Source organism: Lepisosteus platostomus, chromosome 8 (genome assembly GCF_059453375.1).
Source record: "Lepisosteus platostomus isolate fLepPlt1 chromosome 8, fLepPlt1.hap1, whole genome shotgun sequence".
NCBI lineage: Eukaryota > Metazoa > Chordata > Actinopteri > Semionotiformes > Lepisosteidae > Lepisosteus > Lepisosteus platostomus.
The window spans coordinates 51,583,789-51,597,643 of record NC_142618.1 but is presented as its reverse complement, the minus strand read 5'-3'; the positions used below and the strand labels follow the sequence as shown (position 1 = coordinate 51,597,643).

Sequence of the window (13,855 nt, the reverse complement as noted above, 5' to 3'; positions counted from 1 at the left end):
GAAGAAGATTAACAGACAAGTTTTGCAGGGTTTTTTGTGGGCAGGTAGTACAAATAACCTGCGAAAAGCTCGAAGGGGAAACAATGAGATAGAAGAGGCTTTTAGATTTAGTCAGTTATGTAGACGTGCTGTTTAAGTCTTCCAGACAATGTTGGGAAGCAATAAAAATGAAGATCTGCACTTGTAAAGTGACACATTAAGGCTTCCACATAACACATGTATGTAAAGCATGCTTTTGCTTTTCATCTTTTGTGAATATGATGATTTGTCATGTGTCCCTTTTATCTACACGCATCTCATCCCTACAGAACCTGTTCTGAATGAGACCCCAGGAGTAGCCTGTTGGGAGAAGATGACGAAACCCAGAACAGTACTGGCCTGCACATACAGTAGCCACATCCAACTGCACTCCCCTTCACTTAAGTGCACTGCTGCAAAGTGCTCTCAAGACTGAAGAAAGCCTATACAGAAGATGCAATTATTGCTGCCCCAAGGTTGTACAACACAGCCTCCCTGTTAAGAAGCTGCTTCTCACAAAAACATCTTCAAATACAGGACACATCACAGACGAAGGAAAATGAAACACACACGGGTCGAACAAGGCATCAGAAAACGCACAATAACTTGCTGCTGCTATAGATACTTCTGGGCTTTTTTCTTTATGTATAAGCTTCAATACAACACACAACGAGTACAGGAAAACTATTAGGACAAAGGATGGGTGAACAAAGTGAGGATGGAAAAAAAATCATGTGTGCGTGTGGGTAAATAAAAAATGTACAGGATGCACTTCAAGTCCTCTCAGCATGACCTCCGATATCAGGACTTCAAAAGCCACCTTCACAAGACCACATCTCAGTGAGAGCAAAAACATCTTCATGCAGCCTCCCCCAATTTGTCGGTATAGCTGGAGAGGGATAGTTTTTTTTACACTGTGTTTATATATAGACACATTTAAGCCGCAGGTGGTACAAAGCTTGGCTCAGGTAAACTGATAAAATCAGGCTGCTCCTATTCAGATTCAGTTAAGCTCCTTAAAAAAACTTCCACAGTGAAGCAACCAACAGACAATTCCCCCAAAATACGAATTCAATAAAACACCATCTCTTCACGTGAAAAAAAGGGGGAGTTTAATGTAGGTTAACTGGTTAACATAAGGGTGGACAACTCCTGTCCTTGACAGCCAGAATCCTGCGTGCAGGTTTAATTAGGATGCTTCTATGAGGAGCTGCTAAATACGCAGGCACTTTGTCTTCTTACTGACTAATTAGTTCAACAAGGTAATTAACATGAGAGCTGGGATTAAAAGCAGAGGAGTGCCCTCCACATTGCCAACATCTGGTCATTACCACAATCGGACTGCGACAGTAACAGCTGTAAAGATGATACAACTTGTAATAATAATTGCTTACACTTATATAGCACTTTTCTGGACACTCCACTCAAAGCGCCTTACAGATAATGGGGACTCCCCTCCACCACCACCAATGTGCAGCATCCACCTGGATGATGCGACGGCAGCCATAGTGCGCCAGAACGCTCACCACACACCAACTATCAGTGGGGAGGAGAGCAGAGTAATGAAGCCAATTCATAGAGGGGGATTGTTAGGAGGCCATGATTGGTAAGGGCCAATGGGGAAATTTGGCCAGGACGCCGGGGTTACACCCCTACTCTTTTCGAGAAACACCCTGGGACTTTTAATGACCACAGAGAGTCAGGACCTCGGTTTTACGTCTCATCCGAAGGACGGCGCCTGTTTACAGTATAGTGTCCCCGTCACTATACTGGGGCATTAGGACCCACATGGACTGCAGGGTGAGCGCCCCCTGCTGGCCCCCACTAACACCTCTTCCAGCAGCAACCTTAGTTTTTCCCAGGTCTCCCATCCAGATACTGACCAGGCTCACACCTGCTGAGCTTCAGTGGGTTGCCAGTTGTTGAGTTGCAGGGTGATATGGCTGCTGGCTGCGACGCATTGCTTCGATTGTTTAAGAAATGTCACTTTCTTGAAATTGCATCCTAACACCCTGGGAACAAGAAGCCACCTGGCAGCTTGGAACGTCGTTTCGGGAGACTGGGTCTTCAGTCACTGCAATCTCCCCACGTTTTCCGTGATGGCCATCTCTTCAAAAACCCCAACCACTTCTACAGACGTGAACCTTATTAAGGGTCATGCATAATCCTTTAGTAAATTCCAATTGACTGCATTTAAATAGGAAAGGGGGCCCAGTTTATTAACCACTGAAGTGTACCGGCATCCATTGAAGGGGAACGGCAGCCTGAATTTCTTTGACCGTTATTTTGGTAACAAAATAAGTTCATTGACGATATAGAAAGATTTCACCAATTTCAACTGAAGCACAAAATCATGAACTCTTTCAGTACTGTCAGTTGCCCCTGGTCTCACCTCGGGCAATCGCGAGAGTTCCCACGAATTGTGTGACCTGATGCGGCCCTTCCTGCTCCCTAGTCACCGGAATGACTAATGTTGTGATGCGATGTGCGAGGGAATAAGTACAAATTGTGCAGCAGATATTTGTCCTCAGAAATGTTCCGACATGATCTGCATGCAGAGCTGACAAATAAGTTCCATTTATCGGCAAAACGGTCTTGAAGTCAAGCACAATATTTCTACTGGATTAAAAGAGATGTATTCACAAGCCTGCTTTTTTTACAACGTAATAGGGCCACTTCACGCTATTTGCTGCCTTATTGTTGCCTTATTCAGAATCACAGAATATGGTGCTGCACAAACCTGGAAATTTAATCTATTTTGTGATGTAAATTGGAGGTTTTACAAGTTACTGTGTATGTTTTTCTTTTATTGTGGTTCTAAATGCACCCTCCAAACAATGCTAATTCTAAGCCCGAAAGATAAAAATAGCATCGCAGCTCTCCTTTAAGCTCCAACAGGCCTCCTACAGAGCACATCAGGAGGAGGGAGAAGGTGCTTCACTCCTTGAATTAAGGGGAAAACCTAATGTAACAAACGTGTTTAAACACAGGACTCAAAATGATCCAGGACACTGGGCTTCTCACTTCTGCTCTTACAAACAGAGTAAATACTGTACCGCTCTGGTCACATAATTCACAAGTGTGAAAAGTAATGATTAATCCTGACACTGTTAACCATATTACATTATAGGAGGCAATGTTCACAAGTGATTAATTTAAAACACTGATGTAGCCTTTCTTGACGCAACTCCAAATGGGAGTTAGGCAATCACATAAAATTCGCCAGCAACAGTTCTTGTCTTTTTGACGCGTTAAAAACCGAAACGAGAAGAAAAATCATTTTAAGCCTCTTGTGGCTCACAACTCCGCACACATTTGACTGATAAAATATCCGAATTCATGTTTTATTAATGCAAGTCAGAAACAGTAATATATCAAATTTGTACTGTGACTGGTATAATAATATTTTACTGTATGCATTTTAAACATGTCTGTGATCTCTATTTACAATGTTGTCGTGGCTTGGGTAACTGGTTGTGTGAGGTTTCCCTTGCCAGCTGGGCGTCTTCCTCCCGACTCTGTCTTTTCCTCTTCCCTTCCTCTCTCATCACTCTCGCCTACTGTGAGACTCTTCTCCCAGCTCAGCTTTCAGTGGTGTATTTTTCACATGAGCAATTTTCCGTTATTTTTTCATCTCAGGATTCAAGGTAAACGACATTCTGTTTCACAATTACATGCTCGGACTTTTATACACTGCATTATCATTTACTTCGTTCACATTTAATTTCCAATTAAAGAATGTCCAATAGCTTTTATGCGCGTCACGTAATTCCTGTGTACTCTGGAAAAGAAAGCCAAAGGTATTTATTTCTCCCATTCGGGACTAACATAATGTATTTTATAGTCGCAGACGAGAGTGAGAATCCTCTCCTCTCCAACACTTTTATGCACAGTTTAAGTGCAATGAATTCTGCTCGGTAAACTAATCTTTGTAATGACCTCTGTTTTATGTTGATATGAGGCACACTTATTCCAAAACAGTAGCAATAGCAACTATTCACTCAATGTCGACACAGTTTTTTTCCCTGCACTAAAAATTACAATAGTAATAGCTGAGAGCAAGGTGACCCACTCAATTAGAAGAGAATCTAGAATGGCCAATTCTGCTTTAAAATCTGCACTGCTTTTGTGGTCCTGCTTTTCAACAACAAGATCTTTTAACACAAAGCAAATACAACTTTTGCACCCACTGCAGGTTATCAGACTCTGTCAATCGTTAGGAAAATCTTTTTGTACTGTAAGGTGAATGTTCCAGATTGTGCATACCGGATTGTGTGTGCTATATCGTGTAGCCACCAAAGCAAGAGGTAAATCTCAAACATGCACGCTAACCTCTGCCACGTTGCAGCTGGTAGAACACGCTTGAGGACACAAAACATGCTCAAGATTCTTGAAGTAAGAGAAGACCAATAAGAAAGTTCAAGTCTAACGTGTTTTATAGGCGCAGACAAGTGTTATATGAACACAGTAAAACATACAAGGCATTTCTGTGTTTCTGAGCCCAACCAAAAACACTTTCATACCTCGGCCAAATAAGGCAAAATATTTCAATAACGCTCATTTCAAGATCCGGACAAGAAAAACTCAGATTCAATCTACGGCTGCCATATACATTAAAATATCATTTGACAAAAGGTTTTCTACTTACATGTGCAACATTTGAGGGCCGGGTGACCTGCTGAATGTCAGCGTTATTTGTAATATTCCTCAGCGTCCGGGCAGCAGGATTCCAGGAACCCAGAAGTTCTGGTCTCTCCGGGCCTTGTGTGCCCTGCCCCGACGCCACCAGGTTATTCCTTGCCTCTGGGGGCAGAACGGTGCCCGGTACTGGAGGCACGATGGCACACAGGTTGATGAGGCCCGAGTCCTTCCCATGGGGCAACCGGCGTTTGGCGGTAGCAGTCTGGGGCAGCTCAGCCGGGGTCCAGTTCAGATTCCGCTCCTGTTTTTCCGGCGAGGAGTCCGAGGAATCGTCGAACATGATCTCTTCCTTCTTCCCAGGCTTCGGGGAGAAACCGTGGCCGCTCAGGGGAGAGTCCCCGAGGGACGAGGCCCGACTGGACTTCCTGGAACGGTTGTCGATGTAGCTGCCGTCGGACTGGGAGCCCCGGTCGTACTCTTCGTCGCTCTCGACCTCCTCCTCCTCCTCCTCCTGGTAGGTCAGCCGTGGATGATAGGGCACCTCATCCTTCCGGGTTTTATCGGAGACGGAGTCCAGGACCCACTCCGGCGTCACAATTTGAATGCCGCTTTGCTTCAGCGCACATTCATACTTCTCCTGAAACGGGGAAAATACAAAAAATAGACAAGGCTCATTGACTGCACACCAGGCGCAAGAAATTAAAAACTTCTTAAAGGCAGCCTGATGGGCGGTGAAACGCAGAAAAAGCCTTTAAAAAAATAACAAAAAGCACTCAAAACAATCTGACTTTTGGCAGAACAGTTTTAATACAAAACAGGCAAAATGTGCGTGTAATGTTTTAGTGGAAGATTTTGTTGTCCGAATAAATTCTACACGAGTGCATGTAATGGACATAAAACTAAAAAAAACAACCAAGGAAGGTAAAGGTTGAAGAACTGGTTCAAAACCTGTAGCTACTTTAAACGGAGATTTGTACTTAAAAATGGATTTTCAACCGTTACTGGACAGATTTGTAGTCATTTGAAGGTATTATTGTATAGGATACAGCTGTCAGCGTGTAGGGTAACTGTCTGAAGGGCCTGTGTTAAAGTGACCCTGATCAAGGCAATAAACACTTATCACTCTTCCTGCAATAACTGCAGAAAGAAAGCAGGGCTTTGCCTATGGCTAATAAAACAGAAAAGCTAGACATGTCCTGGGAGGCATCTCAATGATGGCTACAATGGACAGCTTTTATCCCTGCTTCACATTATCACCACCTACCATCAGCCAAATGTCCCATTAAGTCCACTAGTATACAAGGCAGACAGTGCAGTTAAGATGAGGCTTGCTGTTCCCATTTCCTCTGTGTAACCGGCAATAAAAAGAGACTTTAAGGGCTGTTTTAGAGAGGTAATTTGCACTGGCACTCAAACTGGTAAGATACAACAGATGGTAGATTTAAACAACTAACACAATAAACCAGTGGCTAGTAAAGCAACACCTTATTGAAACCTTATTATATGGTATACAAGGCAGCCCCAGATATGCACTGCTGCCAAATACTTTCTCCTAGTCTGAAAAGCGTGAACTTTCTACTATTTGTAATGTTGTCTGCATAGGACGTGTCTTAGTAACTTGGTGAAAGTTCAGCGGTTCAAAACAGAGTCTTCTTAATATGCTGATTTTTTTTAGGTCAGAGACAAATTGTTTCACTACTTTACTTCACACACATCAGTTACAACAGGGGGACTCAGTACTGGCGAGGACTGGCCCGGTACTGGCACAGACAAAACTGTGCGGAAAACAGGATTGATTGATCGAAAATGGTTTTTCTATTTTACGAAGCATAATGTCTATAATTCGCTTGTGGCTTTTGTCAGAGGGAAGTAAAATCTTTTTGAAAATCTATTATCTTTGAACCAAAGATAGACAGCTGGGAATATCTTTTATTTGTTATCTTTTACAAACGAGATACAATTATATCTTCTATTTTACCAACCTAAATCTCTCTTTGCCGACAAAGTCCCAAAAAGGGTATAGTATTTGAATATGAACAAAGTAATAATGATATAAATAATAACAATACTGAAAGCCTTCCCTAAGGCTTGTGTTTGTATTATCTCAAACAAGCAGCAAAAGCTTTATGCATGATTGATCTTCTAGAACTGATTGATCTTCTGCATGACTGATCTTCTAGAACTTCTTTACCAGGGAGGTTTGGCCCATTCATTAACCACAGTTTCTGAACTAGTTTTTTTTATTTAGTGTTGAATTTGTGTGACCTGATGTGGCACCAAAGTTTATACTGCAATAACAATAACACAAAAACACATAAAAACTAATAAAACACACTGCGACTCTGTCGTCTCAAATTTCAACAAACTGAAAAGGGAATCACTATCAAGAGATTTACAATACAAAAACTGTAAAAACAACCGTGCTGAAAGTTATATTTTTTCCTAATGACAACATCTTCAAGAAAGTACTCTTTCAGAATAAAAGATAATACAATCCAAAAAGCTGTAATTCAAATGTAATTTAAACATTGAACAGCTTCTTGTGTGTATTAAATAAAAAATAAAACTAACACCCCCATTCAGAAATGTTGTCTTGTTTGGTCCCACTATGCTGTTTTCAAAAGTCTTACATTCAGTAATTTACTACAGTATTAGACTTTGCACAAAGAAAGTAGGCTTGTTGGATTTGGGTTTCCTTTTAGGAAATATCACAAGTTTTTCCTCATCCTGCATTCAAGTGTGGGTTCACCACAACCTTGAATCTTATCTATAAAAATCCTCAGTAATTTCCCTCCGTAATACAAAAATAAGGAATCGCTGATCATGTCGAGCGATTTTCTGCGACACCTTAAAAGAAGCACTGAAAAAACAAACCGGGTTTTTTAAAATTGTGATTCCGGACACAAGCACAGAAGACTCGAAACTGTTTTTCAAGTGAGGTGAATTTGCACTGTGCCACACACAATTCTGTAAACCAACAGACAAATACGTTGAAACAGCAGCCATACAACACAGACATCCTTACAACACACAAGAAGGAATACATTACACTGATATAATTACCCCTTTCGGCTCTGGGACAATTAAATGAGTACACTTCTTATTGAGATTCAGCTGACACTCTCCCCCATAATAGGTTACCAAAGCCCACAGTGGATTTCGGTCCTCAGGTATCTGCAGCAACAGACAAAAAGAAAAAATCTGTCATTCAGAGAAGGTATTTTATCCTGTACTAATCAGCTGTTCCATTTTTTTAACTTGACGATTTTTAGATATTATGGTAATGAAGGATGTACTGCATGTGGCAAGATAAAACATGAAGCCATTCTGACTGTACAGTTTAGTGACCAAGTGAATCTAAACTTCTGACCAGTTTCTTCTTGAAGAAACCCTGCTTTCAGGCATCACAATCAACTGGCTGGGAAACCTGTTCCAGATACCCACGATGTTTAGTCGAGAAAAAGTATTTCGTACTCCCTGTTTTAAAACAAGTTTCGCTTCCGAACCCCCACGCGAGTGTGAATTAATCCAATGAGATGGCACTATCTAGAGCCCTTTTGATTTTATATGTGGGATCTCTTTTGTTCTAGACTGAAGAAATCTCACTCATTCATGCCAAGATCATGCCAGTCTTGGTGTTATGTCACTATGCTAAATGAGGTCTTACAAATAGCACATATTTAAGCACATATTCCACATATTATGCGGTTAAGCATTCGGGTTGCTTTGATTGTTCTAAACAATGGCTTTCTGAGCACATACAGTACAGTACAGAATAAACACTCAGGCCTCTTTCATCTGTTACCCATCTATGGGTATAAATGAAGAGAAAGACCTTCAAGATTGAGATTCGTTAAAGGTCATCTTACAGTTTTTGTTCCTAATGGAACCACTCAGAGGATGTTCTGAGGAACAGACTGAAAACTGTAAACTCAGTTTAAACCACTCCAGTCCTACCTAATCTCCACATTAATAAATGCAAGTCTTGAGGCTAGTTTATAAATTGTGGCCAAAAGTATCTAGTTTTGGTGAACTGGTCTGTCTCTAAAGAATAACTTACACCTTATCACCAAGTTCAGAGACTGAAACATCTTTGGAGTTCAGTGGCTGTAACCAGAAAAAAAAAAACTACTGACCTTGGGCAGACATGCAGTGACACCGAAGAAAATCTGTCCTGATTCTGGAGAAAACCCAGTGACACTACATAAATTTCATTAAGGAAAAATAAACAAGAAAGAGGAGTAAAACAGGCTGCACTTTACATTTACTTGGATAGTCCAGATGATATCTGTCTTGAGTGCACTAGAGGCAAGCATTTTAATTATCTGTTGAAGATACATTTATAGACCTTTCCTTTCACCTCCGATCATCTCATTTCAAGCAGCATGATTTTTCATAAAAACAGTCTGAAACATTAAAATCCTGCCTATATTTGACAGCAGAAAGCTGGGAGAGAAAGCTTAGTGATCAAAGAGTCCCACCAAAAGACATGAAATCCAACGGCGAACACATGTTTATTGTTCTCTATAAGTAAACTTATTTACACAAAAGCAACTTTATGATTTGTTCTGTCAGAAGTTACTAAATACTGTCAAATAATGTTTGCAAAGGATGTAATTATCTTTTAATCTCCAATGACCTAAAACATGTCTTAAGTGCATGCGTTAAAAATAAGTTTAAATCGTCACGTAAAGCAGCTTATAAAGCTCAGCATTGACGTCATGACAAACAAGTATTGATTAATTTATTGATTAAGTCACACATCGGGATCAATGCTTCCACTGTCAAGGGACAGAAAAGGCTGATTTCGTCCGAGTTAAATGTTAACTGCAATTTGTAACAAACTACACGGAAAAGTGCATAAAAACAATTTCTCATTTATATTTAAATTTAAATACGTGTTTATATGTATGTTCAAGCACTCAAATATATCTCAATCTACCACTACTACAACTTTATATGTTTAGGCAACATAACACAGATATTTCCTGCTCATGAAAATCTTGACCTTAAACAGTGCACTACTCATTTACAAAACCCAACAAATTTCAATGTTCGTTTTTCCAAGGAAGAAGAAATCACATCGTTCCTACAGATGCCCTTATGGTAAGACTGAGCAAAAGGATACGGCAGAAGATCCCCACATCGGACAGACAAGATCACCCAAGAAGGCTGCAAGACAAAACAAAGAAATACATCAGTTATACTGCTACAGGACTCTCACAGGCAACTCGGCATATTATAGAACTTTTCAGGAAGATTGAAATCATCTGCAAAAAAAATGACAGGGCTACAATACACACAGATGATAAAAGAAGAGGGGAGGTGTTATAGTTTTGAATTTTGAAATTTGAAACTAAAAATCGATTAATGTCGGGGTATGCTGTCTGTTTCTTGACCTGCAAGGCAAATGCTGAGATATGAAAAAGTGACAGATGCTTTTAAAGGTGAACACAGCAGGAAAGGGGCTTCAACAAGAAAAGAAAACAGGCACATCAACTGGAGGACAAAGAGCAACCAATTTCAAGAAAGACTGTTGGACTTGCTAACCTCTAAGAAATGTTATCATAAACTTTTAAGTTTAACACAGTTGAAGCAAGCAAAACAAAACTACCTGAGGAAAACAATGGTATCTGAGGGGCTAGGACAGTTAACTGGGATAAAATATGAAGAAACTAATCTGCACAACACCAGCACAGAGAAGCTGAGAGAAAGGAGTTGGTTCCAGACTGAGGGAAAAAGCAAGATAACAACAGTACAACACTATACTATACAGCACTATATAACTTTAATACTATACCATACTATACCAGGATGCAGCTCAAAACAGTGGACTTCACATCAAAAACACAAAACACACATATACAAGGCTTTAGAATGCACAGCCTTTTGTATGAATCAAATGTCACCAATACTAATTCAGTCCAAAATGGCTACAGAACCTTCAATAGAAGTAAGCACCCCAAGAGCTTGATACCGGTAATGAAGTTTGATCATGAAGTTTCCATTGCGGTGTTTCAGTTTATAAATGCCACTGTTACAGAAAACGGGTTTTAATATGAACATAAGCGTCTTTACAAACAAGATCAATGAATGAATTTGGCGTCTCGTACCTTAACAACAGGCAGATCAAAGACCTCCCGGGATTCTCCAACTTCAGGGTTGTCCCCATCCTCCGCGATGATGTGTGTAGCAAGGGCATTGTAAGACACCTCCTTGGCTTTTCCAGCCTTCAACAGCTGCACTACCTACGGGTAGACAAGATTTATTTGAAATGCTCCATTTTCTATTGCTACTGCTTTGTTTTATGCTCGCTGTGACCCTGACGATAAGGCATAATGTAGATTAATGTAGATTGCCCAATAACCGACATTTTAACTCTTCTTTACCTGAAAGGTAATGGGACACTTCCAAATGAAAAAGAAAAACTACACAGAATTGTTCTTATTCCGATCTGCTCAGATGTCAGGTAGTATTTGCTTGATGTTCCGTAACACTACGTACAACGCATTTGGCTGCTGTGAATGAAGATTTCTGGGAGCAAAACAAGATCGCAATATTACAGCTGATAACCCTAAAGACTTCAAAATGCGGACGAGTATGGTTCATCAAAAATGCAACTGTGATAATCACAGCAAAGTCTCAGCTCTGTGTAAAAATCGGGTATTATTACACCCTGTACGGCATAATCTGAACTGCACTGTACCGTATTAAAACTCCAACAGGGGAGCTAACTATATGGCAGGAAGTGTCAACAAGCAACATCCGGTAACCACTTCCATCAAACCCAATGGAAGGACAAACTCTGCGCAAGCTCAGTATGACGCCCACAATTTTGCAAGGTGTTTGAATTACTTGATGGCAAAATACACAAATTAAACAACCCTCGGCTGAAATTGAAGCTCCAGATTTACAAACCCTTACTAGTAGAGCGCACAGACATTTAAAACACGTGTTTCAGCCCTGCCGTTTACCATGGAAGATAAAGACGGGACAAATAACCTGGAGGCCCGTTTGCAAGGAGAAAAGGCACCACAGATCTGTGCAGAGAAGGCATCTACAAACTGATCCAGATCCTTACAATTACCGCTAAAAAACGAAAAAGTAGAATATTTTCATTCCCTTAAAAACCCGCTTGCAGCACGAGAGAAAAAAAGCGCATCGCTCATTTGCTCTTCTACAACTGTGCTCTCAAATCCACACTCACACATAAGAAATAATATAATCCCTTTTCACCTTTTGGTCAATATCTCCCACCACGTAGAACTTAACATCTTTAAAAAGCTCGTCGGGAACCTTCAGCTCTTCATCTGGCATATTTTGGTATCTTTAAAATATATATATACCCTTAAAATCACAAAACTCGAGAACAACATAGAACAAGAGAAAGTTAATTTGGTCTATCTCTTCCTCTAGCTCAAGCGCCAAACACAACTCAGCGCGCCTTTGGAAGCCCGCACTCGCCTGTAAGGGGGAGGCTGTACGGTTAACTTTGCTAAATGTGATTTTTCTTTCTCTGTAATGCACATGTTTTTTCACATTTTGTATTATTTTTACATGAGCATATCATGGGTACAGTCAAAGCTTGTTATTTTTTTCCAATCATTGTATTTGATCTTCTGTTTTGAAGGTCGTCGTCCCCTTCAGATGAGTGAGACCTCTTATTGTAGGCGGAGCAATTTGTTCCCTCCCAGATTTTCGAGTGCTGCTGTGGCGCGCCGCTTGGTCCATTCACATTAAACTGCGCGGTGACAGAGCAGCTGGATGTACTGTGCTTTATAGATGTATGTACTGTACTGTTCGCGACTGAGCCTTTGAATAGGTATTGCTGGGTTTTTTTCCCCCACCTAGTATCACAGCGCTACCTTATTTTTTTCTTTCAGATAAAACAATTTAGATTTTAATTTATGCACGCATGTATCAAGTTTCAAAATAAACTTTTCGGTTTTATGCGTGTATGTTTTAAAAAAACAAACTTTATTGACAAAAAAAATCACTAAATTGGGTTCAGGCTAACATTGGCATTGTAAACTACTGCTGCTTCGGATGCGTGTAGTAACGTCGAACAACGTGCCGTACCTACATGTATAATGAATGCATGTTTAAAGCATCAACAACATTACAATACATGGCATAAAGGAAATAATAATAAATATAATTATTGTTATTATTATTTCTGGACACTCCAAAGCGCTTTACAGGTAATAGGGACTCCCCTCCACCAATGTGTAGCCCCCTCCTGGATGATGCGACGGTAGCTGAAGTGCGCCAATACGCTCACTTTACATAATGACCAATAACCCCCACCACAGCTAGTTCGACTTCAGAAAACTGTCACAGCGTTATTTCTGCTGGAGCAGAAAAAGCTGATCTCTTCTGTCTATTCCCCATTCACTTTTGAAGAGAAATATTATATCGGATTGAGGGCAGCACTCTCCAGTAGGCGAAGGTTACCCTTTTTCACATTTAAAATGGAGGACACTTGCCAGTGTTATTTATTGTTTATTAGATTTATGGCGGCCATAAATGTACATTCACTCAAGAGGAAACTCCACAGACAAGGGGTGGGGAAGTGTGTTGGTGATATTTATACTAGAATATATTTGTTCATGAACCATTTCAGATCAAATCAGAAAATCTTTGTAACCCTACAGTAGGTCATGACACCTCTACTGTATTCTCCCTGTGTCACTGTGACATGATACCAGACATTTCCCAATCTTCCTCGTAAGACAAGCTTACCAAATTCATTTCCCAGAGGGCCTAACGTGTGCTGGTTTTTCACCCAACCCAAGTAGTCAATTAAACAATCAGTTTAGAGAAAAACAGTACTAGACTTATATACTGGACATACTGTACACAGGAGTCTACTTAAGGTCTTTTACAGGTGATGACTAAAAACACCCACTTAATTTAAGGTACAGGGTTATTATTTTATTACGGTTATTGTTTTATTAAGGTTCTTTATGAAACACTTCAGAGTCACATTGCAAGTTTAAGATTTATGCAGTTAGTTAAATAATTAGATCCGTTATATAGCTGAGAGCTCAGGTCAGGAAAAAGAACAGAACGGGAGCCCAGTCTGACAGCGCCGTCCAAAGAACATGTTCAGTTCTGGGAACATACAGTACCTTATGTCACAATACTGGTGCTGGTGGATGGGGCACGTTTCCATAAAGACCAAAGCCCTGGTCCA

The 13,855-nt window shown here is 40.5% G+C and overlaps 1 protein-coding gene across 1 annotated transcript in view; it reads right to left on the bottom strand.

Annotated features, from left to right (window-relative positions):
- paxip1 (PAX interacting (with transcription-activation domain) protein 1) overlaps positions 1–12,104 on the bottom strand; it is a 32,503-nt gene extending 20,399 nt beyond the window's left edge. Inside the window, exons 1-6 of the mRNA XM_088643865.1 lie at positions 11,896–12,104; positions 10,773–10,907; positions 9,788–9,831; positions 8,796–8,859; positions 7,723–7,833; positions 4,667–5,296 (exon numbers count right to left, since the gene is read on the bottom strand). Of these exons, the coding sequence (XP_088499991.1) occupies positions 4,667–5,296; positions 7,723–7,833; positions 8,796–8,859; positions 9,788–9,831; positions 10,773–10,907; positions 11,896–11,976 (1,065 nt within the window). The 5' untranslated portion in view covers positions 11,977–12,104. The remainder of the gene's footprint in view (positions 1–4,666; positions 5,297–7,722; positions 7,834–8,795; positions 8,860–9,787; positions 9,832–10,772; positions 10,908–11,895) is intronic.
- Positions 12,105–13,855: the final 1,751 nt, after the last annotated feature.